The 26,893-nt window shown below is 48.1% G+C and overlaps 12 protein-coding genes across 12 annotated transcripts; 8 read left to right on the top strand and 4 right to left on the bottom strand.

The window, feature by feature from the left end:
- Positions 1 to 475: 475 nt before the first annotated feature.
- Positions 476 to 2,666, top strand: N7511_003950 (uncharacterized protein; the record flags this gene model as incomplete). Its single annotated transcript, XM_057126375.1, has 12 exons — positions 476 to 560; positions 613 to 693; positions 749 to 799; positions 853 to 1,029; positions 1,077 to 1,265; positions 1,330 to 1,517; positions 1,567 to 1,590; positions 1,643 to 1,670; positions 1,727 to 1,939; positions 1,991 to 2,180; positions 2,255 to 2,439; positions 2,506 to 2,666. The coding sequence occupies 12 exons, from the start codon at positions 476 to 478 to the stop codon at positions 2,664 to 2,666; spliced, it is 1,572 nt and encodes a 523-aa protein (XP_056985265.1).
- Positions 2,667 to 4,077: 1,411 nt separating this feature from the next.
- N7511_003949 (glycoside hydrolase family 75 protein) lies at positions 4,078 to 4,913 on the top strand (the record flags this gene model as incomplete). Its single annotated transcript, XM_057126374.1, has 3 exons — positions 4,078 to 4,173; positions 4,232 to 4,591; positions 4,656 to 4,913. The coding sequence occupies 3 exons, from the start codon at positions 4,078 to 4,080 to the stop codon at positions 4,911 to 4,913; spliced, it is 714 nt and encodes a 237-aa protein (XP_056985264.1).
- Positions 4,914 to 5,732: 819 nt separating this feature from the next.
- On the top strand, positions 5,733 to 7,995 carry N7511_003948 (PAS-associated C-terminal; the record flags this gene model as incomplete). The annotated part of the gene is made up of 5 exons (XM_057126373.1): positions 5,733 to 6,190; positions 6,240 to 6,928; positions 6,979 to 7,129; positions 7,181 to 7,610; positions 7,663 to 7,995. The coding sequence occupies 5 exons, from the start codon at positions 5,733 to 5,735 to the stop codon at positions 7,993 to 7,995; spliced, it is 2,061 nt and encodes a 686-aa protein (XP_056985263.1).
- A 402-nt stretch (positions 7,996 to 8,397) lies between these two features.
- On the top strand, positions 8,398 to 9,974 carry N7511_003947 (succinate--CoA ligase subunit beta; the record flags this gene model as incomplete). The annotated part of the gene is made up of 6 exons (XM_057126372.1): positions 8,398 to 8,562; positions 8,608 to 8,680; positions 8,742 to 8,838; positions 8,902 to 9,656; positions 9,709 to 9,830; positions 9,885 to 9,974. The coding sequence occupies 6 exons, from the start codon at positions 8,398 to 8,400 to the stop codon at positions 9,972 to 9,974; spliced, it is 1,302 nt and encodes a 433-aa protein (XP_056985262.1).
- A 373-nt stretch (positions 9,975 to 10,347) lies between these two features.
- N7511_003946 (sulfotransferase family protein) lies at positions 10,348 to 11,142 on the bottom strand (the record flags this gene model as incomplete). Its single annotated transcript, XM_057126371.1, has 1 exon — positions 10,348 to 11,142. The coding sequence occupies one exon, from the start codon at positions 11,140 to 11,142 to the stop codon at positions 10,348 to 10,350; it is 795 nt and encodes a 264-aa protein (XP_056985261.1).
- A 591-nt stretch (positions 11,143 to 11,733) lies between these two features.
- N7511_003945 (uncharacterized protein) lies at positions 11,734 to 12,395 on the top strand (the record flags this gene model as incomplete). Its single annotated transcript, XM_057126370.1, has 3 exons — positions 11,734 to 12,010; positions 12,071 to 12,175; positions 12,238 to 12,395. 3 exons carry the CDS (start codon positions 11,734 to 11,736, stop codon positions 12,393 to 12,395), a joined length of 540 nt encoding a protein of 179 aa, XP_056985260.1.
- Positions 12,396 to 13,495: 1,100 nt separating this feature from the next.
- On the bottom strand, positions 13,496 to 14,640 carry N7511_003944 (TauD/TfdA dioxygenase family protein; the record flags this gene model as incomplete). The annotated part of the gene is made up of 3 exons (XM_057126369.1): positions 13,496 to 14,260; positions 14,314 to 14,538; positions 14,590 to 14,640. The coding sequence occupies 3 exons, from the start codon at positions 14,638 to 14,640 to the stop codon at positions 13,496 to 13,498; spliced, it is 1,041 nt and encodes a 346-aa protein (XP_056985259.1).
- A 614-nt stretch (positions 14,641 to 15,254) lies between these two features.
- On the top strand, positions 15,255 to 16,935 carry N7511_003943 (MFS general substrate transporter; the record flags this gene model as incomplete). The annotated part of the gene is made up of 2 exons (XM_057126368.1): positions 15,255 to 16,640; positions 16,696 to 16,935. 2 exons carry the CDS (start codon positions 15,255 to 15,257, stop codon positions 16,933 to 16,935), a joined length of 1,626 nt encoding a protein of 541 aa, XP_056985258.1.
- A 3,005-nt stretch (positions 16,936 to 19,940) lies between these two features.
- Positions 19,941 to 21,125, bottom strand: N7511_003942 (gelsolin family protein; the record flags this gene model as incomplete). The annotated part of the gene is made up of 1 exon (XM_057126367.1): positions 19,941 to 21,125. The coding sequence occupies one exon, from the start codon at positions 21,123 to 21,125 to the stop codon at positions 19,941 to 19,943; it is 1,185 nt and encodes a 394-aa protein (XP_056985257.1).
- A 704-nt stretch (positions 21,126 to 21,829) lies between these two features.
- On the bottom strand, positions 21,830 to 22,333 carry N7511_003941 (copper transporter family protein; the record flags this gene model as incomplete). Its single annotated transcript, XM_057126366.1, has 1 exon — positions 21,830 to 22,333. One exon carries the CDS (start codon positions 22,331 to 22,333, stop codon positions 21,830 to 21,832), a length of 504 nt encoding a protein of 167 aa, XP_056985256.1.
- A 597-nt stretch (positions 22,334 to 22,930) lies between these two features.
- N7511_003940 (uncharacterized protein) lies at positions 22,931 to 24,912 on the top strand (the record flags this gene model as incomplete). The annotated part of the gene is made up of 4 exons (XM_057126365.1): positions 22,931 to 23,309; positions 23,413 to 23,488; positions 23,541 to 23,792; positions 23,847 to 24,912. The coding sequence occupies 4 exons, from the start codon at positions 22,931 to 22,933 to the stop codon at positions 24,910 to 24,912; spliced, it is 1,773 nt and encodes a 590-aa protein (XP_056985255.1).
- Positions 24,913 to 25,434: 522 nt separating this feature from the next.
- On the top strand, positions 25,435 to 25,946 carry N7511_003939 (copper transporter family protein; the record flags this gene model as incomplete). Its single annotated transcript, XM_057126364.1, has 2 exons — positions 25,435 to 25,551; positions 25,629 to 25,946. The coding sequence occupies 2 exons, from the start codon at positions 25,435 to 25,437 to the stop codon at positions 25,944 to 25,946; spliced, it is 435 nt and encodes a 144-aa protein (XP_056985254.1).
- Positions 25,947 to 26,893: the final 947 nt, after the last annotated feature.

The raw sequence follows: 26,893 nt of genomic DNA, 5'->3' as shown, positions 1-26,893 counted from the left end.
GAAGGAAAGAGGGCGAGTGGTGAAAAAAGTAGCATTTATAGCAGAGCTTTGAGAGAAGAACACGCGCTTGTTCTACTGACTACGGTCGAAGCCGTCCGGTTTTGTTTATACCCACGGAGTAGCGCTTAAGCCCAGTAGACCTAGGAACCTTAACAAAAAATAGCACACAAGCCACAGTACATGATCACTATAGGCTTATCATTCAATTGCAAGTTCCTACAGCCATGCGAGAGGGTTAGTATCACCAAACTGACAGCGTCCCGGCGAAGCGGTTGAGATATACACACGGCCCCGCAAATTAAGCTTCCCCCAATCGGGCGGTCCAACGTTGGACAGGACCCGCCAACCGGCGATTTCTCCATGTTTGCCGGTGATCAACAAAAGGACTCGAGTTCCCCTCATTCCAATGTTATTTATTTGTATTCTTTCTCTTCATCTTCATCTCTCTATCTGGAACATATACAGTGCGCACATTATGGGAGACCCCACCACTTCTGCACCCCTATCGCGCAGTGAACTCAATGTGCAGAATCAAGATGAGCTGCGACTGGCGCAAATGGGTATGTTATCTATCCTTGCACAGTGGCGAGAACAAGTGTTAACAACCTCCAGGACACAAACAAGAGCTGAAACGACACTTCTCTGTTTGGAGCTTGATCGGATTGGCCGCCAACTGCACGATCTCGTGGACGGGTGAGCTCTATCATACAAGAATTACTGAAGGGGTCACATCTTTAACACAACGCAGGTCTCGGTCTGGGATTGATCACAGCAATCAATGCTGGAGGCCCGGGAGCATGTGAGAAAGACTCAAAACCAAGCTTGAGCAAGGTCTCGACTGATATTTGCCAGTGATTTACGGCTTCATCCTCGTTTTCATCCTGCAATCATTCGTCGGCGCATCCCTTGCGGAATTCGTCTCAGCCTACCCCGTTGAAGGAGGAATGTACCACTGGATTGCTGCCATCGCACCCAAACGATACAACAGTCTGCTGAGCTTTGCGACTGGATGGTGCACTGTGTTTGGCTGTGAGTTGACCCCATGAGGGTAAGCCCCCGATGTTAATGGTGGATAGGGATCTTCACAACTGCATCCACAAACTTAATTTACGCCACTACTGCCATGGCATTGATTGCCTTGTACCACGATGGCTTGGTTGTCCAACCATGGATGACATTTGTCGCATACCAGATTCTCAATGTCTTGACTGCCGGTGTGGTCATGTTTGGCAATCGGTTCATTCCGATGATTAACAAGTTCTCCTGTATGCTGCTCCCCACGAACTTTCTCAGACCTTCCCAGTTTCCAAAACTAACGCTATGTGATAGTGGTGTATCTACAGCTGGCTTGGTTCATTACCATGGTTGTGGTTGCTGCTTCAGCACCGGCGCACAATGACAGTAAATTTGTCTTCCGGACTTGGATCAACAACACGGGCTGGGATAATAATGTTATTTGCTTCATCACTGGATTGGTGAATCCGATGTATTCCCTGGGAGGATTGGATGGAATATCGGTGGGTCATATCTCATTGAAAACAAAGAAAAATGCTGACGATTTTACAGCATATCACCGAAGAAATGCCCAATGTGAGTTGTGTTTGTTTACCTGATAGGAACTTTCATTGAACATTTTCAACAGCCTGGCAGAAACGCCCCGTTGGGTCTAGGTTTGTCTTGACTTCAGTACTTCACGCGGATAATTTTTTGCTGATATCATGATCAGCCATCACACTCTCAATCGCCTTTGTCACCGGACTATCATACCTCCTCAGTCTGATGTTCTCAGTCCAAAACTACAGCAGTTTGGCCGACACGCACACTGGACTCCCTCTCGCCGAGCTCTTTTGGCAAGCAACGTCAACAAGGGGAGGGGCATTTGGATTGGTGTTCATGGTGTGGGTTGCGCTCGGCCCTTGCGTGATAGGATCACAATTGAGTGAGTGGGACTCAATGGACAAAGAGAACCTTCATTTTCTAACCTCAACAGGCACGGGGCGGGTATTTTGGGCCTTTGCACGAGACGACGGTCTGCCATTATCGAAAATTTGGGCACGAGTTCACCCGCGGCTTGGTTCCCCATTCAATGCACAGCTCTGTGTGGTAGTCATTGTTGGCCTGCTAGGCTGTATCTACTTGGGATCCAGCACTGCTTTCAATGCTATGATGAGCTCTGCCGTGTATGTCCTTTTCTGTTCTTGAAAAAGGATTGACCCCTGACATTTTTCTCTCGACGCCACTGACAAACCTTCAGGACAATCAACAACTTCGCGTTCCTGGTGCCAATACTCACAAATGTCTTACTGAGACGTCGCACCATGCACCGTGGCCCGTTCTTCATGGGGCAAACAGTTGGTATGACTGTGAATATCGTATCTGTGGCCTGGTTGATCTTTGCCATTGTATTTTTCTCGTTCCCTTATGAGATGCCTGCAACTGGTATGTACCAATCAATGCATACTAACCTTCGGTTTCAGACATGATGCTGACCTCCACTCTCCACAGTATCCAACATGAACTATACTTGCGTTGTTGTTGGTGGATTTTTGATCATTGAGCTTGCGTGGTGGCTCGTCGCTGGCAAACAGTATTCCTTGACTGTACAACGGGCCAAAGAAGAAGTCCCTGTCAGCGAAAGCTCAGTACAGGGTAAAGACCTTGCATGAGTTTGCCTTTGTATGCAGCAGTCTCAATGTCCATACTTGGACTTGGCTGCCTGACAAATCTAAATATAACAATGTCGATCTTGAATGGATGGGTTGCCTGTATGCTTCCCATGGGGAGGTACATGTTGCCCTGCTAACCCCTGTTAGGAAATTGGTTCAAAGAAAGTTCTTCCCGGGATCTTCATTATAGAAATATCATCTAAGTGGAATAAAAAAGCAAAACATGTAGTATTGCCAAGTAAGCAATAGTCTGGTAAAGTCGAGATACTTGAACAATAGTTGTTGTACGCAGCAGCCACATGGAAAATAATCAATCCCAATCCCCTAACACCAACTCTACGTGGTGTCCTGGGCACCACGGGATTAGCGGGAATGAACGCGCTTGGTGAGCTGGCTAACAAGGGGGCGGAGAAGTCCCACAGCAGAGGACTACTGCAGAGCCTCCCGACGATCAGCGGCATACGCTCCAAATTACGCGCTCTACGCGGAGGCGCCCTAGAACTGGTGGCGGCGGGCCTCAGCGACTCTATCCCGATGGCACCGAGCCTGGGACGATACCTTCGAAGTCTAGCTTAGGACTTTCAACCTTCCAGGGTCAACACTCTACCGCTGGCTCGCGATCACATCCTCCAACATGAGCATCAACGAGCATCCGCTGGCTCGCTGGCCCACGGGCTCACACTCACGTCCTCCCAAAGGAACTTTGACTGGTATTATTGCCAATACAAATACGACAATACTAAGCCTACCTAGTCCTGCGGGCGTGATAATATCCCAGAGCACATCGCCCTGTGCGCGACGGCGTATAGACAGCTTAAGGCGTGGTCCATCTGGCCGCCAGACCCTATCACGAACAAAACGGAAGCCCGCGCTTTCCTTCGGTCGCTTGAACCGACCGACTTGGCCACGCTGCTATAGAAAATAGCCTTCCAACAACAGCAAATAAGTTAACAGCAATGCCACTGGTTTCATGTTTAGTAAAATGAGCCGTGACAACATAATTCAGTACCGCATCCCCACAACTTACCCCACTGAATTCTGCAGGGTCCTCGGTGTGAAACAAGCACTAACTAAAGTTTTTGATCTGACACTCCGTCTCATAGGCTATGGAACATCAATGGCTCGAGTCCCAGTTTCCCATTTGAAAAGATTTAACCTAGAAGGTGATATGGTCTTCCTTAGCGTGATGCAGGGCCCTTGACAAGGTGATGCGTCAAGTGCGCCCCGTTGATAAATGCAACAGTACGTTGATCTTTGCCCCTTTCGACGCTAACGCTGAGCCTTGAATTTTAGTATTCATTCCCCTGATCGGGTATGGCTCTGTGAGGTGAATGGTATAAGAAACAGTTGAATTCCAGGAAGAAACTTATAGCGGGTGCTCAAAGGGATATATAAACAGAATATAAACACTATGCATCATATCACCGCCACAATTCTCCTTTCGCTGGGTGTTGCCTCGGCCTACGAGATTCCTAATAACCTGAAGCAAATCTATGACAATCACAAGGTACCGGCTTCAGGATCACATCTACAAGTCCCTCTCCCCTCTAATCAACAATTGATAGTCTGGAACGTGCAACAACAAACTAGCTGGCGGCTTCACAGACGGAATCAATGGCGCTGCAACATTCGCCTACTGCGGCGACATCGACGGCGCAATCTATCTGCATAGCTCGGGCAACGGAGGTCAATATGATAACATGGACGTAGATTGCGATGGACTGAATGACAAGGGCGGAGACTGTGGCTCTGACCAAACTGGCCAGGATGAGACTGCTTTTAAGGATCAGTTGAGTCAGTTTGGCATTGAGGACCTCGATGCTAATCTGCACCCCTATGTTGTGTTCGGTAACACCAACTTCGACCCGCAGCAGTATGGCATGGAGCCGTTGAGTGTGATGGCTGTTGTTTGTAACAACCAAGTGGTAAATACACCCTCTCTTCATGGAACGCGACTCGTGCGATAGCTGCTGACCGTGGGGTGCTTAGTTGTATGGTGTCTGGGGCGATACTAATGGCGCAGACTCGACTGGCGAAGCCTCGATCTCGCTGGCTCAGATGTGTTATCCTGACGAGGGACTCAATGGGGATAATGGCCATGGCGACGATGATGTGCTGTACATTGGCTTCACCGGTCAGAATGCTGTTCCTGGTAGCAGTGCTAGCTGGCAAGCTGGGGATCGGAATGCCTTCGAGGATAGCATCAAGGATCTTGGTGACAAGCTGGTCGCCGGTCTCCAGGGATAGACTCGAGTTGGATATTCTCGTCGTAGCCTTCACTGCTAGTTGGTTGTGATGCCTGCGCGTCGCTGGCGCCGCCTTGTGAAGTGAGACTCGTCTTCAGGTCCGGGCATTACTTGGTCCATTATTGGGTGGAATAGAGCAATCTGATTTTCTTTCATCCCCTTCTTTGTTCATCAGACAACAAAAGCCAGTGACACGTGATAGGCAGATCCCGTGAATTTTGGCTCATTGGCGCCAATTCAGCCCGCGATCCGATTTTCAGCTCAACAACTGCCCCCCTAAGTGGATGCTCTCCCTGCTGGTTGCAACCCCATAGGCCAGATCCACGAAGACCTGCTATTTTGGATTCTTGACAGTCCTGGAGGCACTGTGACAAATACTGGATACCAACCACGGGGAAATTCGACCGTTTAACACCAACGCAATGACACTATTGAAAGCCAAAAAACAGCACCGTACTATTTGCAGATCTCGGAAACAAATCGGCGATCCACATATGTCATCATGGCTCCAACCCAGGCTCTGATCGGCGAGATCTCTGTTCCTTGGAGACTTCACGATCGATCGATCGGGAGAGTTGGGCGCCCACCCAAAATTACTAGGCCGATCTTTACCCAACTGTCCGCTGTTCCTGGCCAGCTCTTGCAAAGGAACATGGTTAATTCGCCCGCGTTCCACGACAACCATGGGAGACTATTGAAAAAAAGATCCTGCTAGCTTGCCCGTCAATCTTAAATGAAGTCATTGTTGAAAACCCCCGCGACCGAGGGCACTGGTTTTTATCCCCCTCACTTCCGTCGCTTGATCAGTCGCAAGCTCAAAATGGAACCGCCGAGTATCCCGGACAATCGACCTTACAAGTCTTCCTCCATGCCACACACACCAGCAATTGTCGAGCCAAACGACGACTTCATCACCCAAACACAGACCATGTCTGTACGCTCCAATTCTCCTCCGGGGCAAGCTTTCGAGCCGTCAGCCTTTGGTCAGCCAGCGATTGGGAGACCACCGATGGGATCGCGACAGTCCTCAATTGGCGCAAGAACCAACGGCGACTCCCCGCGCAGATATTCGATTGACCAAGAATCGATTGCCGACTCATTTGGCAACCAATCCCTCGGTCATCATTCCATTGGAGGCCAACCAGACAGGCAGTGGCAGTACGGCCAACACCAGTTCGACCAGCGATCGCAAAGCAATCTGTCCCTGGACCAGGAGTCAGTAGGAAACCAATCGCTCGGACACCACTCTATAGGTGGCCCACCGAGGGGTTATTATTCGTAAGACAAGTCAATCCCAAGATCACCGAAATTGTCACTAATGATGCAGATCGCCTTCAACCCCCACCCGCGATGTCCACTCGTCCCTTTCGACAAGATCAATGCGCCGGAACGTTGTGGTGAACGAACTCCCAGTTTTGCAACAAACAAACCCCAACGAGGGCTCCGAACAATTCCACCCGATAATCGAAGAAAATGAGGAACAATCGTATGACTTGGTTGCTCCGTACGAAGGCGACGCGGCCCCACTGCATTCCCTGGAGCGACAAGCGGACCTGATGTTTTGCTCGGAGCATATGCTGGTAATTCTCAGCAACCCGCGGTATCTTGCCCGATTCCGCGAATTCTTGCATCAAGAGCGTCCTGGTTCACTTTCGACTTTGACTTATTATCTCAATGCTTGCAAATCGCTCAAAGCGATCGAATATGCTAATGCGCTCGTGCGACTGGCTGTCGATGTGCCTACGGCTGGCGTTGAAACGGCCGAGAAGCCTGTTGGTCCTACTGTGAACCCTGCGCTAGAAGCTCGTGTACAGGCAGCATTGAGTGCTTTGACTGCAGAGGAATTACCTGCTTTTATAACGTCCACCTGTATCAACATTACCAGCAAGGTTGTGGAGGAGCGCGTGCGCGGAACCCTTCCGGACAAGTTTCAGGGTACTGCCGATGCGCTGGCTGAGGTGTTTTGTTTGACCGATCCGTCGCGGCCAGATAATCCTATTATCTTTGCTTCTCAAGGTATGTTCGCTTTTTGCTATTATACTGTAAAGGTGCGCTAACCCAGTCAGAATTCCACCGCACTACTCAGTACGGTATGGACTATGTGCTCGGAAGGAACTGTCGATTCTTACAAGGGCCGAAAACAAACCCCAACAGCGTGCGCCGTATCCGAGAAGGGATCAAGGGCGAGCGACACCATTCTGAGCTCTTCCTCAACTAGTAAGTCCGACATTGTACTAAAAATTGAACAGCCAGCTAATTGATAACCAGCCGCCGCGATGGCTCTCCATTTATGAACCTGCTCCAATGTGCACCTCTCTGCGACAGCCGTGGAAAGGTCCGCTACTTCATTGGTGCCCAAGTCGATGTCTCAGGACTAGCGATGGAGGGCGCCCAGATGGAATCTCTACAAGACATACACGCCAAAAAGGAGAATGCCTCTGTCAACGGTTTGACAACCAAGGAATCAAAAAGCGAGTTCCAAGAACTTGGCGAGCTTTTCAGTCCCCGCGAACTGCAGAATGTACGCGAACATGGAGGCAACCTGTTCCAACCAATCGTCAATGAGGACCCGCATCACCGGCTCTTCCTGCAAGATTCGGATACCGAGACCGAAGGCGGCCAGGATCAGAATACATCCCAGTCAAATCATCCGCCAAACCCCACCGCCAGCCTTTCTCTCACTGGCGTCTACAAACATGTACGTCCACCTTTGAGTATTTTTATATCCAGGTTATTGACAAATGATATAGTACCTCCTCGTCCGCCCATACCCATCTCTCCGCATTCTCTTCACATCCCCCTCCCTCCAAATCCCAGGAATGCTCCAATCATCCTTCCTCAACCGCATCGGCGACTCAGGTGCCAAGCGCGATAATATCAAGAATGCCATGATGTCCGGGCGGAGCGTCACAGCGCGCATCAAGTGGGTCACCAAATTCAATGACCAAGGCCGCAATCGGTGGATCCATTGTACGCCGTTGATGGCCAATAACGGAGAGATTGGTGTCTGGATGGTTGTTGTCATTGATGACGAGGAGGAGCATTCTATTAGGTGGAATGGCAATTGGCCTACCACTTACTGATTCCTCGACAGAGGGAAGCTAGCATGGGAGAGGTAAAAAGTATTTGTATATATATTGTGCTTCCCGTGGATTTAATGGGAGTTTTCGGTACGCGCCCTGCGTTTCAAACGGCTGCAGGGTCTTTGGTTGAATTAGCGCATAGCTCGATCATTTCGGTCATTTAGATTATTCCGGTGTTTGCTATTCCTTCATATCACAAACTATCTGGATGCACTTTGCCACCATCTCCCAAGCTATCGCGGAGATCGTCATATCACGCGATCGAAATCTCCCAAATAAGGTTAACCTTCACCCCCGGACCCCAGATGTTGATGTCATGACCCAAACAATCTCATCCTGCATAAAATGACCTCGATTCTACAGCTCGATCTTCGCATATGAACCATCACAATATAACCCACCATGAATACCAAACAGTGCATCACCCGTCTCATCCATATTCATACCCCCCTTGAAACCCACCTCCTCAGACCAGGCGTATCAGCCGTAAAACAAAACCTCGCCCCATTGACGCAAATCCGGCGCCTCGGTCTACTGGAACATCATTCACATAAATTGCTCAAGGATGTACGGAGTGCACCCACCCAACCGTGCAATACTTACTATGGGTAGTTCCAACTCCCAGTGCCGAACGGATTCGTCGTAACAAGCGCAGCAGAAGCCAAGAATGTTGTCATCGACATCAGTTCGTCCACCAACACTGCCACTCTACAAACCAACCCCCCAGCTAACGTGCACCAAAACAGACGCACCATCGGTAATCAAAGCGCAAATCCTAGCCGGCGGCCGCGGAAAAGGAAAATACGACAGCGATGGAAAAGGCGGCGTCCGGATCGTCAAGACGTGAGTCCCAACCAAAGCATACAAAAACCATCCATCTCAACCCAAATCTAAGCAAAGAAACAGACCAGGCGAAGCCTTCGAAAACGCAACCAAAATGCTCGGCCACAACCTGAAGACAGACCAGACCCCGCCGTCCGGCCTCCCCGTCTCCAAGCTATACATCTACAAGGCAGTCACCATAGCCCACGAATACTACCTAGCAATGACGTTCGACCGCCAACACGCCTCCCCGGTCCTGTTAATCTCGAACGAAGGGGGGATAAACATCGAATCGAACATCGACAATTTACACCGGCTATGGTTCAACCTGACAACCGGTATAACGGATGAAATTCACGCGTACATCCAAGCCGAGCTTGGGTTCTCGGATTCGGAAATGGGGAGGGTGAGGTATATCCTGGAGCACATGGTGAGATTATTCAAGGAGAAGGACGCGACATTGCTAGAGTTGAATCCGCTTGTGCGGACATCAGAGGGTGACTTTATTTGTCTGGATGCGAAATTCGATTTTGATAATTCGGCGAGATATCGACAGGAGGAGCTCTTTGCGTTGGAGGAGCGGTCTGCGCAGGAGCAGGAGGAGTTCGAGGCGGCGCAGTTGGGGCTGTCGTATGTCCGGCTTGAGGGGAATATTGGGAATATTGTGAATGGGGCTGGGTTGGCGATGGCGACGAATGATTTGATTGGGCTCTTTGGGGGGAAGTGTGCTAATTTCTTGGATGTTGGGGGTGGAGCGACGAAGGAGACTTTGGCGATGGCTTTTCGGATTTTGGGGAGGGATGAGAGGGTGAAGGGGGTTTTGGTTAATATCTATGGTGGTGCGTCTATGTTGTTTCAAGGCTGCAGAGGCAGATGGTTGATATGTACTAGGTATTGTGCGATGCGATATGATCGCGGAATCGATTGTTGCGGCTGCCAATGAGAATGGGGGCTTCAAAATTCCTGTTGTTGTCCGGCTGCAGGGTACTAACAGTGACAAGGGACTGAAATTGGTCAGTGGACTTTGGACCTGGTTTGTTTGCTTTGACGTCTGACTTTGATTCTAGATCGAGAATTCGGGATTGGATAATTTACACGTAGAGCCGGATTTCGAAGAAGCGGCGCGAGAGATTGTGGAACTCACACGAAGCAGATGATAATGAGAGTCTGTACAAAAGGGAGCTGATGTTCAAAATTATCAACGCTCAATCCTCAAAATACAGATCGTGAATCGCTATACCTAAAGAGGCATAGCTTTCGTTCTAACTGGGCACTTTTCGGTGAAGATAACCCGGGATCTTAACTTTGCTCGGTCAATATCCGCCTGAAAACGAGGCTCTAAAAGATCTGACATCGCTAGTAGAACTTCATAAATGGGATTTGTTGGTTGGGTCGCTACTATCAGACAAGAGGAGGTCTCTAGACTCAGTCACTAGGAGTAGTCGACAGAATCCCAAACAGGGCACAATGACATGCAATAAACAAGAGATGCAATATTCTGTTCTGTATTGAATAAAAAAACGAAGTCTGTCATGCCATTAACCCCAAAACAAACCACCACGCAACCCAACCCAAGCCCCCAAGCACCACCCAACTAACCAACCCCTTAACTACCAAAATACCTTTAATAACCTGAAAAGTCTTCCTCTCATTAACCTTAGGAAACGCCCCCCCAGGAACACCCACACCCAAAAACGTACAAAGCGGCCCCCACCCATGCTCAGCCGTGAACTCCAACACTTCGCCCCCCCTCCCCCTAACAACATCCCTCACAGACTCATTATACATCTCATAAACCCCAGCCGTAAACAGATCCCCAGTCCCAAACCGATCCAAGCACCACTCCACAATGCGCATATTAAGAGAATACCACAACCGATCCGTCCTCCAGAGCAACCCCACGGCCCGGAACGTCCCCGTGAAGAAGAACCCAAGACTAGCATAACAGCTCTGCGCCCAGATCTGCGCGCTGGGGCGCGTTGTCAGGATTACCTGTGCGTCTGGGTACATATCCATTAGATCGGGGAGGAAGAATATAGCCGGCATGTCGCAGACGGCTGCGTAGCCGGCTGTTAGGGTGTAGAGCAGCTTTTGTCGTTTGGAGGGGTCTTTTTCGTGGGTTGCTGTGATGAGGAGCTGTTGGCGGTCGGCGTGGGGTATTATCTGGGCCATGTGTAGGCATGGTGTGTAGCCTAATGTTTCGAGGGCTGCTTGCAGGGAGGATGTTGCTGTTCGGGGGAGGCCTGCGCCTATTACTTTTAGGGTTATTTGGGGGGTTTGAGTTGGGGTTGGGGCGCTTCTGGGGTCTGTAATGAATCGGACCATTTTGGAGATGAGTTGATGTTGGGGTATCTTGTACGGCTTGTCTGGGTTGGGGTTGGGGATGTATGGACCTTATGGGGTTGTCTTATAGATCTGTTTGATCTGAGGTCTGACGTCAGCAGTTGGCGGTTACCCCGGTAGGTTCAAGTTGTTAGGCGTCCAGTATTCTCACTGCAGATGGATAAAGTTTCTGGGCATGTAGATTGGTGTTGTTGTTCTATTGGAGGGAGGATAAATCCTAATTTAATATGAAAGTGCATATAGTATGCAAGATGGGAGGTGCAAGAGGCCAGAAGATGATGCGCATTAACTTTGGATCAGATAGCAAAGCTACTGTGACAATTATCCCAACTGACTCCCTGATCACGAATTCTCCCTGAATGTTTGACCCGACAACCCTAAACATTGGTACTAGCCGACAAGAATCCCCAGTCTGCATTTTTATACATCCGAATCCGGAGCCTCGGCCTAAGCCAGTTCAGATCAATGACGTCACCCATCCGCCTTGAATCCTCCAAGCTACTTATTCCACCCATTTCTCCAATTGCCCAGACATCACATCTTTAAAACTCCCAATTGATTGATTTATCCAAAATGACCGAATCACTCGCCATTCTCCGCCGGAACCGCTCCGACGAACTAGCAAAACTAGCCGACGAACACATCCAACACGACCTCCAACCAAACGACCGCGACAAGCTCAAAGCAGCCGCAACCTCAATCTCACTATGGACGACTGTAGGATCAGCCGTCGGTGTGAGTCTGGGACTACTGGCCGCTATCCGTCTGCGAGGCACACGCAAGGCGTTTTTCTCGGCTATTCGTGCGCAGGAGAGACCTACCAAGGTTGTTTTTGAGGATGGGCGGACGGGTATGTTGGAACTGACATTTCACTTTGGTTTGAGCATTGCTGATATGTGTACTGTTGCAGAATCTATTCCCGATCTTACGCCATTGTTGAAACCTACTACTTTGGGCGACTTTGCGACTTATTTCTTTGCTTCAGCTGGTGGGTTGCTCTTGGGTGGTGAACTTGGTTAGTATTTCTATAAGTTGTGATTGGGGTTGACGGCATGCTGATCTTTGTTTCGCGTGTAGGTTTCGCTGGTGGTGCTGCTAGTGGGAGCCGGACTATCTCTGCTGATCCGGAGAGCAAGAAGAGGATTGAGACTGCGTTCCGCAGATTCCGGTCCGATGTTTTGCGGAAGCAGGCTGATGCTTTGGATAAGGGTGGTGAGGGCTCTGAGTTACTTTGAGGGTCTCTCAGTGTATATAGATTAGACAAAATACTTCATAGAACTTGTTCGGAATTATGGTCGCTGGTCATGACCCATACCATCAGGTGGTAGTTAGGCAAGACTACAGCAGGGAATCGTATGGGAATTATCCTCGGTGTCGACATTGATTAGATCAATGATCTACGTGCACTGAATATGTTCCATAGGTATCTAGGTACGGAGGTGGGCTTGAAAAGTATACACCAATTTGAATTACAAGCAGCATCTGCACAGTAGAGCGACGAACAACCTTAGTATGCTAGTACACAGCATTATGGAAGCTATATGGCATGCGTTTTGCCCTCAAATCTCGAGATTGATCCAAATCTTGACCGTTAAGTAGTACTGTACAGTATACCTAATCGATCTGACGTCTGTTTGAGAAACAATATCGTGCCAGTTCAACTTTTAATCCGAATAGAAGAATCTGAAAAGCAATGAACGAGATGTAAAATACCCAAATCTAAGAAAAAAAACCAAAACTATTCTGCTACGAGGAATATATCAATAATCTATAGCGCATCTTACTCCCGAAGTCCAGGGCCTGGATGCTCACCTAGCTAGAAGATTATGCCATACGGATTGTCCCAAGGAGACACCTCTATTCTGAAGGACCATGGCAAACGTCATCTAATTGTCTATATTCAATTTAGCTGGCTTGAAAAGGTCATGTTGCACCTGCGGCATGGTTGGATAAGAAATAGAATCCATAATACACGCAAGCAAGATAGTATAAGTATGATGAAATCCTTCGTGCATTGTGTGGTGGTTTGAATCAAGTTAGGCAGAGCTAGGGATACAAAACCGCTCCAAAAACAAAACCACTTTGTTCGAATAAGCTCAGATCAGCTCGAATACCTTAAACCACCACGGTTGGACCAACTGGTAGAGTTGAAGAGGCAATGTGACATTGATGCACTTTATTGTGTTAGTTCATAAACATGATTCGGGAAAATATGGCTGGAGACTTACTGACTCGGGTACCATAGCTCTGAGGGAAGTCAATAGAGCTATGTAGAACTCCCTATTACCGAACTATTGTCAGTGACTTGCAGCAATAAGAGGGGATTAGTAAATAGTCATACCCAATTGTTAAACATCACGACATCATTCTCCTCATACTCCGGAATCAAAATATGCTCAGGAGTACAAATTCTATCAAGAATGTCATTGAGCCAAAGGCGAATTTCTTCGCCATCTTCAACAACACGCTCATCAGCCCCCGCTTCAGAGTTGAAGTACAGCTTGTGGACAACATCGGGCAGAATCTGGAAGCACTTGACACCGGTCACTGGATTGACCCACACCATAGGGAGTCGATAGACCTTGTCCGCCGTCCATGGTGGCAGCTGGTCTAGTGGCACAGTTGTTCCACCAGAGGCCATTCCGACACCGCAATTACGGATCTTTCGGGTTCCTGTCCATACATACGGCTGGGGCGCTGGTACCCAACTGCTATGGTCCACCAGCACCTTTTCTTCAGCCGTGAGCATCTCATATAGCTGTGCGCTATTAATGAACGCCGTAAGCCCAGGATTTGCAGTCATTACTCGATTAGTCCCATCATCCCAGCGGATCGTCACTTCAGGTCCTTTCGGAGCCTGGATGCAGCGCAGGGTGGTTACACGCGATGGGTAAGAACCGTAGATGACGCCGTCAAAATGGAAAGCACCAAATCGTGACTGACCCCGTGCGAGCTCATCCGCAGATAGTGTCTCAACATGCAAGTCGGCGTGAGTTCCTGACCGCAGGGTCAAGCCTTGATTGCCGTGTTTGTTGTCACTTATGTGTCCTTGTCCAACCAGGGTGACTCCTTTCGAGCCAGGAACAAGATTGAATTTGCCCTATAACAGTAAATATTGGGCGTAGTTGGATACGAGGAAAAGTAAAAACATACCCCAAGTACACCGACAGTATCATCTGTCACATCGTCTGTCATAAAGCCATGAACAGCAGTAGTATCTGGGTCAAGCCGGTGGACAAATTCAAATTGGTTAATTGGCTTGAGCTCTTGTTGGCCCTTGACAATGACAACTTGGTAAGTGTATATGGCGTTACGAATGGAGCCAAATTCTTCATCAGTCAAGTTATTCATATCGGCACCGGTTATGATCGCTCCCATCTGTCTTCGTCAGCGGGTCTTCACTGAGGTCCATTGGAAATACCAACTCACCTCAACTTTAGAGCCATTTGGAGGAGAAATCGGGGTCACTTGAAGGGTCATGGTAGAATTGTAATCACGATACTGATATGCGGGTAGTAAAAACGTTTCTTCACGTCCATTCTCTCCTATTGAGTCAGTGAGTTATAAGTGTAGATTCGGCTATGTAAGGCTCGCTGACTACTTCCAAATTGCAGATCCGACTGTGAGCATCTGGGGGTTGCTTATCTGTCGACAGAGAAATGCTCAGCGAGCCTATCGGTGCTTTCTCCCGAATCTGGGGTTTATCCGCTCAGGCTGCTGACACTGTCGCTACCGGAGATAACTCTGTCCCCGAATTCAAGCCACATCATAATCACCAGTCAAAGTCCATAAACTTAAAGTGGTACTTTGTTATTCTGTTCAGGGTTTTGTGGGAATGCTTTATCTGCATTTTTTGGAGCGATTTGAATTCTTCGTTATCAATACGTTTTCCAGAGTAGCTGTTAGCGAGCCCACCAACAAGACTCCAAAGCAACCCTATCTACAATATGAATTATCTTATCTTTATTTTTCACGAAAGTTGCCATTGGGCTCTTCAGGGCATGGAAAGAGGACATAAAAGAATGTCTGAATCAATATCAGAATGTTTCCGTACATCAACTATTCTTTAGTCCTAATCTTTATACGATTTGGCCATGAACAATCCATCAACGCAGAGCGAGAAAAGTTCTTGGCCTCCTGGAACTGTTTGGTTGCAAGAATTACACACAAATCATGACGAGATTATCTTACAGCCTCGACCAACAGATGACCCCAATGATCCACGAAATTGGACACCTTTCCGCAAATATCTCAATTTTGGCCTGACTTGCTTGTGGGCGCTTCTCATCACCGAATTCCTTTGCGCAGCAACTCCAACATGGGGTCCAATGCACGAGCAGCTCGGCTTCAGCTGGGCTATTTTGAATGACTCTTATGCCATTGGTTGTGGTTTTCTGGGCATTGGCGCAGTGGTATTGACCCCATTTGCACTCAAATTCGGGCGTCGACCGCTGTATCTTCTCAGTACAATGGTCACATTCGCTGTGAGCATTTGGAGTGCGAAAATGGAAAAGCCCGTTGATATCATGTTGGTCAATGTATTGTCCTGCTTTTTTGGCGCACTGTCTGAGGTCATCATCCAAATGACAATCGCTGATATGTTTTACGTTCACGAACGAGGCCGGATGAACGCCATCTTTATCTGGACTGTCCAACTTGGCGGATCCTTGGGGACACTTGCTGCTGGATACATCACTGTTTCCCAAGGGTGGAGATGGGTATGGTGGTGGAACGCCATTCTATTTGGCGCTTGCTTCCTTCACCTCGGATTTCTCTATGAAGAGACCAAGTACCTTCCCGCCATGAATTTGACTGCCGTTGCCAATAAAGAAAGCGCTATTATGACTATCGATTCAGCAAAGAAAGACTTCCTGTCGGTCACCCAAAAGCCAAGCTCCAATGAGGCACATCTTGGGCCACACAGCCCGCCAACGATCAACCCGAATATACCTCTCAAGTCCTACTGGCAACGTATTTCATTGAATACCTCATCCCCGGATGACTGGAAGACAATTGGCCGTCACATCTACCAACCATTCATCATTATGGGAGCTTTTCCAGGTGTATTATTCGTGGCCTCAGTATATGGCGTGCTGGTGGCGTTGCAGAATGCCCTTAGCACAACGATGTCCAGTCAAATGACCGAGCCCCCATACAATTTCTCTGCTGATATGATCGGACTCATGAACCTGCCTCAGTTCATCGGGGTAACGATTTCCTCTTTGATCGTAGGCAGTTTGAGTGATGCTTGGGTTCTTCGTCTCGCCCACCGCAATGGTGGGATTTACGAGCCTGAGACTCGGCTGTGGATGATTATTCCCTTTGTACCTCTTGTACTTGGTGGTTCACTCATGTTTGGATACGGAATCCAACGAGGACTTCCCTGGCCAATTGTAGCCATAGGAATAGCTATATCAAGTGCTGGCACTGCTTCGATCAACACAGTGACGTTGACGTATGTCACTGATTCATATAGTGAGGTGAGCACTCAGATTCCCGTTTCACTCCTTTTCCTTTTGATTCTAACAAATTCAGGTCGTCGGGGATGCATTGGTTGGTGTCACTTTTGTTCGCAATACCGTCAGTACCTGTTTTATCTTTGCTCTTACCCCATGGTTTGCAGCAGTCGGTATTCAGAACGTCATTCTTTCGATTGCATGTATTGCCACTTTCTTTCTGTGTTTTGTTGGAATTTTTATCAAATGGGGGAAACAATTCCGTGCCCGAACGGCTGCAAGATATAAGATGTTTGCTGGAAAGCAGGCCAATTTCTAAAATTAATTTCACTTTATACAGACTCAACCATTGGATTAATTGCGCTCGGGTGCCTTCTCACTCAAAGATTCTTATCTATTCTGAAACTAAGAATAAACTTGAACTAGTCCCAGTCTGACGCAAGAGACGATTAGATAACTTAACTACAGTAGATAAGGACTACTTTGTCAAATGCTCAAGTGAAAATCGTCATATTCTCTTTATCTGTACACACTTTGGGAAAATCAAACCACTGCAATGCCCAGGCGAGATAGAAACCGCGTAGCCAAAACCAAATCGTTCGATGGGTACGTACTGAAAGCTCCGAGCCATTGACTTGCTATTCACTCTTTTAGCTGTTGGACATGCCGTCGAAGAAAGGTAAAATGTGATCTCACGAGGCCGCATTGCTCCAGATGCCAAAAGGGAGGATTTTCATGCGATGGTTACACTCCCTTACTGCATTGGATAGACAATTCTCGAACCCGTCCATCCGCAATCAAACGCAAAGCCATGATGATTCGTGAGTAACTTAAAGCTTGAAGTCGCTGGTTTCTCGAATAATAAATAAATAGGGTTTCCAACATGGAAGTTTGGCCTGGATGAGGTGGAAGAAATGTTGGCTCGAATCGACACAGCTGGGATGACTTTTCAAGACGGTCCCTTCACAGTTTTCCCTAAACGCATCCCAAACATATTACGTGATGTCGATATGATACCAAGAGATTGTAAGCCGACGTCTTCTGTCATTATTCCATTCGGACATGATCTCTCATGGTTGGCTACAAACGAATTGCATCCTCGAGAGCAACGATCAAACCGATTCTTCGGGCACTATATATCGCACGTTGTGCCTGTTCTACAGCCAATAGTGCACTCTCAAAACTTTTATGCACATGTTTATGTCTCCCAAGCGATTTTGGGATGCAGCAGCCTTTGTGGGGACGGAACACCGTTACCGAGTCATCGTGCCATATTTTACTCTTTGCTTGCGACCGCAGCATTCCATGTCAGAGGTATTGTTAAAGGCTGTACTAAGCAAGTACTAGCAGAGGTGAATCAAGCTGCCCAAGAGTATCGAATGATGGCATATCGCTTCCTACGCGAAGCTGTTCAAATGGGATTCAAAAGTGAAATGGAATGGCTGGCCACCATATCAGCCATTCTCTCGTTTGTCACTATCGATGTATGATGATCCATCATTGTCTTTTTGAAGTGAATTGTGTTTTAACCTTTCTGACACTAGATAATGGAAGGCAGCATGTCGGAATATTCTCTTCACCTTGAAGCCTTTCAGCACATGAATATCTTGAGCGCAGAAGTAAAAGCAAACAACGCACTTCACAGGTCAACGCTCAGATCGTTTCTTCAAACTGCATTTTTTTTGCAGTCGACTTTATCTGAGACCACGCGGTGTAACCTCACGAGTATTCCATGGCCATCCGACGGTGACTATTCAAAGGAACTCCAAGAGGCTCTTTGTCAAAATCCAGCAATCGATGGCCACATGTTACAACATACTTATGGTCTGACTCATACTTTGGCGACGTTCATTCGCTCAATAACGGTTCTTTTCCGTCATCGCGTATACTACGATGATCAACATCAAGCCTTGCCTAATAGCCTCGTGAATGCATTCAAGGACCAAGGGGCTCAATTAAAGTCTTGGGAAGTTGCGTCGGAAGTGAACCTTTTATCGTTTGATGACGAATCAGAAGAGGGGGCCCTCATGAAGCGAATTCTGAACTTGCATATTTGTGCATTTTACCACGCTATACAGATCTATTTTTCCACTCATGGTGGCCAACTTTCAACTGATGAAGATTTGCCATTCCATGTCGATCAGGTGGCAGTCAACCTACTCGAGATTGAGAAAATGAAGCGTGAAAGCCTGGTACTATCAAACCAACAAACTGCATCAATTATGTGGCCTGGCTTCATCGCATCCTGTGAGTCATTACCGGACAAAAGAAGCATTTGGTCCAGCTGGTGGACTAAGATGCTTCATTATAATATTGGGAACATAGAGTTCCTCTGGCAGACTGTGCAAGATATTTGGCAATTTAGCGACGAGATACGTGCGTCACGGCAATCCTATGATGGAATCCCATCTTGGAGAAAGTTTTTCGCCCACACTAAAAGGAGCATCTTGCCATTGTGAACTCCAGGCAGTATTGCGATAGTCTATTATAGACTTCCGCAAAACTCAACTAGCCCTGTACTGCGTTAGGGCCCCAAATTGGGTCGCAAACACCACAAACTTACCACGATCTCATATTGCATTAGTTATGCGTTCTTTCCTCAGCTATAATTCTTGAGTATTTGATTTACGTTCGGCGCGGTGAATCCAGGATTCAGTAGATCAAATTGGACTATATGATCGTCAGATTAGATTTATATCTATAGGTATTGCTAATGGTATGCGAATATATCATCCTCCCTACTTTTCCGTTTCCATCTTGAGAACTATCACCTAACTCGGGTACACCGATATTGCGGGGAACATCAAAGGGACGTTATGTATCAAGGGACTCGTGGATTTGGTCATTGAGAAGAATCCTCTAAGAACCCCATTAATCCCATCAAGAATTAGTTCTAATGTAATATTCACACACTCATTCTCCCACCGCCTCCGGATTTATTCTTTCCTTAACTGATCGACAGGCAATACACCTATAACAACGTATCTATACTTTGTAGCACCCTACTCTCGAAGAATCAAGTAATCTTCTAGAATACAACAAAACGCTTAGTAACGGTGAAAGGCCACTTGCAGCCCGCCACGCGCCGTCTCGAAAGATTCTACTAATCAATAAAACTTCAAATTTCATCTTCTCGATTTTCTTTTCGCTTCCGCCCTATCGCGGCGTACCTGGGCAGTGACTTCAGAAGCGAATTGAATGATTATGTAACATTTAGGGGCGTGCTCAGGTTTACTCAGTGAGCAAAAAGCGACCAGGGATGAGTACTCAAACAGAAAGGAAAAGTCATGTCACATGGCCTAAAGTCCGGTGTATATGTACAGATTAGACCTCGAGGGCCTTCAAGAAGGCAGGGCTTTCGTAACCCTGTGATACCTTGGAGATAGGTGTAAGATGTGCCTCTTGCACAGTCTCTTGGATCTTGCGAACGTAGAATTGTGCAACCTTGAGCCACATAGCCTTCTCGCTCGCACTAGCCTCAGATCCCTGCCAAACCCAGAGTCTGCTGCCAGTATCATAGAGGAAGACATCGTTGGCATCAAAGTCGGACCGGTTGACACGCTGTCCATCCTTGACAAGATCGAAAGACAAGTCACCCGAGGCATCACTGAGTCTAAACAGCTTGCGCGACTGAGCACCAATACTACCCTCGCTGGACTTCTTCCCAAAGCGACCGGGCCTCGGCGCCTCCAATGTCGACGGAGCGTCTTCCTTTCCGCCGAGTAGGTCAACAACGATTCTCGACCTCGACTCGAGCTGCGAGAGAACCTCAACATCAACATGCTTCGCAAGAGTCATATCATTGACCACCTGCGCAGCCTTGGCCTTCTCCATCGGACTACACTTCTTCCCCTGCCAAACCCAGATTTTCTCGCCCTTGTCCAAAACAAAGACATCATTTTCATCCAGGCTCTGCCAAGTCGGCTCGACTTCATGCACAATGAGCGAATCGATCCGCGCAGCACCAGGATGCTTGAAGATCCGCAACAGAGTCAGAATATCCGGTTTCTCCTCAGCCTCGACGTGGGTAAATCCAGAGCGGACCCCGCCGGACCGAATAGAAATGTTACGGAAAAGAGCCAAGAATTCATCCGAGGGCGACTGCTGCACCTCGCGATGCTGGGTTGCCGCGCCGTGCAGGAACTCATCCAGCTCCACGGTCTTGTAAGCTGCAGTCCCGGCTTCGTCCTGGGTTGTCTTGCTGCCCAGCCAGAAGAAGACGTCATGGCCTAGCTTGTCGTCGCCGACTTTGTACGAGTGCAGCACGATGAAACTGTCTCCATCGTAGAATTGGCCGTACTTTTCTTTGGGCCAGGGGATGACTTCGAAGTTCTCAATGCGCCAGATGTAGAGCCCGGCTTCTTGGCCGATCTTGCCGTTGTTCCAGGCTGGCTCTGTGGTTGCGGAGTTGTACTTGACGCGGTGGTCGAGGTCTGAGCCGATTAGCTCGACATTGCTGTCTTTGATGTCGTACTCCTTGGGGTGAACTAGTCCTTCGTGTGGAGGCATGATTGTGGGATGTGTGTTGATGCTGATGTTGACTTTGGAGTGTTGATAAAGGGACGCGATGTGGCGGTGGGTGGCTTAGCGGGGCATTGGCCAATGACGTCGTTAATGTGGTTCTTTTTTTAGAACATCACGGCGAGAATAGGGCTAATAGAAACACATGAGTTGGGTGAAACCCGGTATGTGGATCGAGGATTGCTGGGAGAAATTATGATAGTCGCATGTAATGCCGAAAGACACTTTTGCATCCATCTCGAGTCTTTAGCTGAACATTGAATACTCCACACTGAGCAAGCACCAAATATTCCAGGATGTATTTTGGGGGATATCTTCATCAGCTAGGTTGGGTCAATATCAGTTAGCTCAAATTATTTTGCTTCTTTAATTACTTCAGATTTCGTCTTTGGTTTGTGGTGATAAAATCCGAACTTTGCAAGGTTGAGGGAAGAGGGAAGAGAGACTCGGGCAATGATATAATCAAAATCAAACACCCGACACCATTCAAGTATTCCTAGCCAGTGGCCCAACTGTCAACAATGCATCCATCTACTATCAGCTGCCACACTCCCTAACATAAAAGTTCCCAACCAAACACCTCCAAGTACTGACATGAAATAGCCGACATTCATTGTCATCACGGCAAGCATCCTGTCGCACTGTCAGCGATGAGGTCCACAACAACCAAAAGATGATAAAAGAACCTCAACTCACAGAAGATACGCCACACCAGCAAGAACAACCTCATACGTCGCCCGAGCCGCAGCAGGATTCACACGCCACGATGCCCACCGACTCCCAATTTCCTGCATACTCATCCGCACGCCAGAGGGTGTCCGAGGTGACTTCCCAGCTTCAACATGCGAATGACCATGGAGCGCATGTTGATGATTGCTATCGGTCCACAAACGACCTTCGAAAATCGGCTTGAAGGCCAGCAGGACGCGCATGATCACGGCCAGCGCAATGATAAATATGCACGTTCCGGCATATTGGCCCTTGCTGCCCGGTGTCCAATCTGTGGAGAAGAGAGGTGTTTTGAAAGAGACAAAGAAGGTCATTGCCATGTCAGCCATTGACATGGACATATCTGACATGTCGCTCATGGAAGATGAGGTTGAGGTTGACGTTGACATGGACATGGCTGTCGTTGTGCCCATTGACATTGCCGTGGTTGTCGCCGTGGACATGGTGGACATGTCCGACATGTCCATTTTGACTATTGAATGGGGATGGCGAACTGACAAGGAAATATTATATTATAGCGAAGGAATGGCAAAGTGGCTATAGTGACGCATATCGGTCAACAGGGGGAGACTAAAAAGGTCGGGAGCAAGCGACAGGAACCTTGGGAGTGAACCCACGGACCGCGACACCCCGAGGTCCACGCCAACGTGGGCTTCCAAGAAATGACAGAATCAGGAGAAATCTTTGCAGAATTGAGGGAATTGACGTATATCAGTGGGGCCGCTAATGCGCTTATATCAAAACCTTCTCATACTCGCTCACGGGTTTGGGCGAATCAGAATCTTCCAATTGAGATCTCTGGCTCGGACCTTTCCGAACTGCCTTATCATTTGGGGAACCCGGCAATTTGAGCATGTTCTCATCCAATCATTCAGAGATCTTTGCGTCGTCCCGTCTACCGCAGGGCTGGGTACCCGCAGAGGATTTAGCGGCACAGGTATTAGTAACACAAACGACATCCAGGCAAGACAGCCCTGAAGGCTTCATCGGTCTGACTATAATTCTGTCACAGGCGCTGATTGATCTTCCATGAATGTGGTGACTGATTTGTCCGCAAAACCGCAATGCAGATGGAATCAAGCACTGGCATGGTCCCGTGGCTGGACCAGCCTGTCATGCTACACTCGAGTCGTGATGCGGGTGAATGTACAATGACTCCAGAGCAGTGTGCACTCAAGAGTGGTTACTGGGTGTTTTGGTATGAAGCCGATCATCGTTATGCCCTGCCGACGGTTGCGTTCTTCCTGGTCGCAATAATCCTTTTCACCATTTCTCATATTGCTACAAAGGCGGCACCACAAAGCCTAGCACACAATTCGATATGGTCGCGTCTGGTGGCAGCATGTCGCTTTCTCTCATATAAGAGCTGGAGATTTGGGGGCTGGAATACACATTCTCTCGGTGTTTGCTTGCTGGGTGGCGCTGGCGCGGTTTTCTTTTTGGGTGAGTAGTTTGCTTCATCTGCGAGAAAAATAGGTCATTGACGACGAATACTTGAACAGCTATGACTCTTGGTCCTCGTCCCTACTACTGGCCTAACACAAAGGAGATCAGCTACGGCAACTCCCCCCTATTGCTACCCGTGCTGGATTCTTAGCTCTCGCCTGCATGCCTTTCCTAATGTAAGCACATCCCTTCAGACCGGGAAATCTGGAAGACCTAACCAGTTCACAGTATCCTAGGTGCCAAAGCCAATCCTATCACAGCATTAACTGGAATTTCCCACGAGAAACTAAACATCTGGCACAACTGGGTAGCATGGGCAATGTTCATCCTAGCATTAATCCACACATTCCCATTCATAGTCTTCCACGCCTGGAAAGGCGATCTTGTTGCATCTTGGAGCGAGGGCGGAGTCTGGGTAACAGGTGTGGTCGCGCTTATAGCGCAAGCATGGTTGACATTGATGTCGATTCCTTGGATCCGGTATGTTCTCCCGTAGAACCCAACATCCAATGTCTAACATCCGTTCCATGATAGAAACCGCTATTACGAATTCTTCAAAGCAACACACTACTTCATGGCACTTGTCTTCGTGATCTTCTTCTTCTTTCACTGTGACTTCCGCATGTCCTCCTGGGACTACTTCATTGCCACAGCAGTTATCTACAGTCTCTGTTGGCTATACTCCCAATGCAAAACATATCTCGAGCACGGCTTCCGACACAAGGCTAGTCTCGTCCCTGAAACCGAGGACACGCTTCGAGTCACCATTGAAACCAAGATGGACTGGACGCCGGGCCAACATATTTTCCTCCGTTTCATGACCTGTGGTGTTCACGCGTTCACGGCCCACCCGTTTACCATCTGCTCAGTGCCCCACAAAAACAAGAACAATCAGCTCGTGTTCTACGTCAAGCGACGCGGTGGATTGACTGGCCGACTGATGAGTATGGCGCGGAAGACGCCCGGTGTCCAAGTGCCTGTTTTGCTGGACGGGCCGTATGGGGGCATCCCCGAGGACAAGCTCGCAGACTCCAACAAGAGTCTCATTATTGGGGGTGGTGCCGGTGCAGGATTTACGCTTTCAATGCTGGAGGACTTCGTTCGATACTCTCCTTTCCATGAAGGAAAGGCTGAAATGAAGGTCGTGGTCGCCACACGAGATCCCGGAATGCGCGCATGGTTTATCCAAGCATTGGAAGACATGGCGCTGCGAAATTCTCAACAAGGGGTTATTCCAGGTGTTTCTGTTCACATTCACGAGACTTATAGTGAGCACCAGGTTATTGATACGAAGACGGCGACTGAAACAGTCATTTCGGATCTGAAATCCGAAGATGAGAAGACCGGCAATGAAGCTGTTCGGGAGACTACTACCGTCGAAATGTTTGGTATCAGCTTCTTCTCCGGTCGTCCGGAACTACCAGCTTTGATCCAGGAGTTCTCCAGTGAGGATGGTGTTTCTGTTGGTGTGGTGGTGTGTGGGCCTTCGTCCATGACCCATGATGTGGGTGAGGCTGGATCTGCTGCTCAGTATAGAATTCTTACCAAGGAGAATAATTGTGCGAGGGAGGTTTGGCTCCACACTGAGAGCTTTTCGTGAGTCTTTTCTTACCGTTTGGGTTCATAAGTTCTTGCTAATCATGAAGTTGCAGATATTAACCTAAGCACTGATTTGGTGACTATCTCTAGTGTGGTCGGGGATTTTCAAAATTAACTTTTGATGCAGTATAATTATTTACAAGAAAAAAGAAAATATCACTGCTAAAGACACATCATATAGTCCAGCTGCCTTGTGGCAAAAATTGTAGCCGACAACTTTTATCCCTTGGATAATTGTCCCATCGTTAAGATACGCATGTTGATAGTCTAGACCTAATCCCAATTAAATACTGCCCATGATAGTAACTGTGTACAATTCCAAAGGGAAAACAAAAGAAAAATGACCTGTAGTCTTCGGCTCTTGGCAATAAAACATGCTCATTCCTGCGCAACGCCAATATTGGCGCCAACTTATTGTCTGACACATGACACGGACTTTGTTTACAGCTGCAAGCTTGTGAATATAACATCTCTCCGACTGCTACTTTCTTTTTCCCCGACACCTCTAATCTCTCCAACCTCCATGGACATGTCAATGAGCACAACCACCTCCACCGCAGCAACAGTCTCTTCCACCGCCAGCATGGGAGACATGGACATGGGAATGGGAATGGGCGGCGCCCACGCCTGCAAGATCTCAGTAACCAACTCCCCCACTCTCGCTCTCGCTCTCACCTTCGCTCTCACACAATACGATGCTAACCCCATACCCTCTAGATGCTCTGGAACTGGAACACAATCGACACATGCTTCATCGCACGCTCATGGCACATAACCTCGCAGGGCATGTTCGCTGGCTGCTGCATTGGCGTGATTCTGCTCGTCATTGCGCTGGAGTTCCTCCGCCGTCTGGGAAAAGAGTATGATAGATTCCTGCTCCGACAGCATAAAGCGAAGATGGCAGCCGTGGAGACAGGACAGAATTCCTCGGCGAAGATTCCGTCGTTTGGGTTCCGGCCTTCTTTTTTGCAGCAGATGGTTCGGGCTTTGATTCATATGGTTCAGTTTGCCGTGGCGTATTTTGTCATGCTGTGAGTTTTGCTTCTTTTTGTTGGCGTGTGGTATTCTTGGTTGCGTATTCTGATTGACGGTGTCTACTGTAGGCTTGCTATGTATTACAATGGGTATTTCATTATTTGTATCTTTATTGGGGCTTATCTGGGTTCGTTTGTTTTTACGTGGGAGACTATTAGTGCTGGGTGAGTTTTCTTGTCCTGTGAGCTAGCTGTCGCTGTGGTTGATGTGGCGCTAACATTGGGGATTTTACGTGAAGGGATGGAAAGCAGACAAGTGTTGCGAACGAGGCGACTGTTTGCTGTGGCTGATGCTCTGGCTTGAAGGAATTACCCTGCCTGAGATATCTTACTTGATGGGGGTGTTGCTGAAGATCGGTTGTTGATGCAATGATGATGTTCCCAATGGGATTATCAAAGCTATCTGTTGTAGATTCAATACCAAATGCATATTTTACTCATGACTTTTTGTTGCAATTTCATATCTGTAGACCTGAACTAGTGCAATAGACATAAGTGGTGTTGCATTATAGGAACCAAGGATCTGGATATCATAATATCCAACAGTGAACGAGACTGCGAAGATCCATCCAGATGAGTTCTGATCAAATGGTAAATATCAAAACATGACATGCATATACTAAAGCAGAATTTGAACCCAACGTGCCGCGTAAGGCTGATAACCCCACCAGTTGACCAAATCCGAGACCCATTTGGTGCATAATCGTAGAGCAGTTCCCCAGTCTGACCTCGAGCCGTGACCCTTGCATGAACACAGAAGGGACGAAAATTTGATTATGTTGCATTGCAAGTACATTGAAAAGAAGGAATATATTATCAAGAGACCTGTTGACCATTGGCTTCGCTACCTCATGCAGTTCGACCCACGACGGGTGATAGTCTCACTAGTTCGCAAGCAGATTGGCTGACAGTTGTTAGCTTCGAAATGTGCTGACGTCCAACATGGGG

This window comes from Penicillium nucicola (assembly GCF_028828085.1).
Source record: "Penicillium nucicola strain IBT 29836 chromosome Unknown utg000003l, whole genome shotgun sequence".
Lineage (NCBI taxonomy): Eukaryota > Fungi > Ascomycota > Eurotiomycetes > Eurotiales > Aspergillaceae > Penicillium > Penicillium nucicola.
This window is presented reverse-complemented; position numbering and strand designations above follow the sequence as displayed.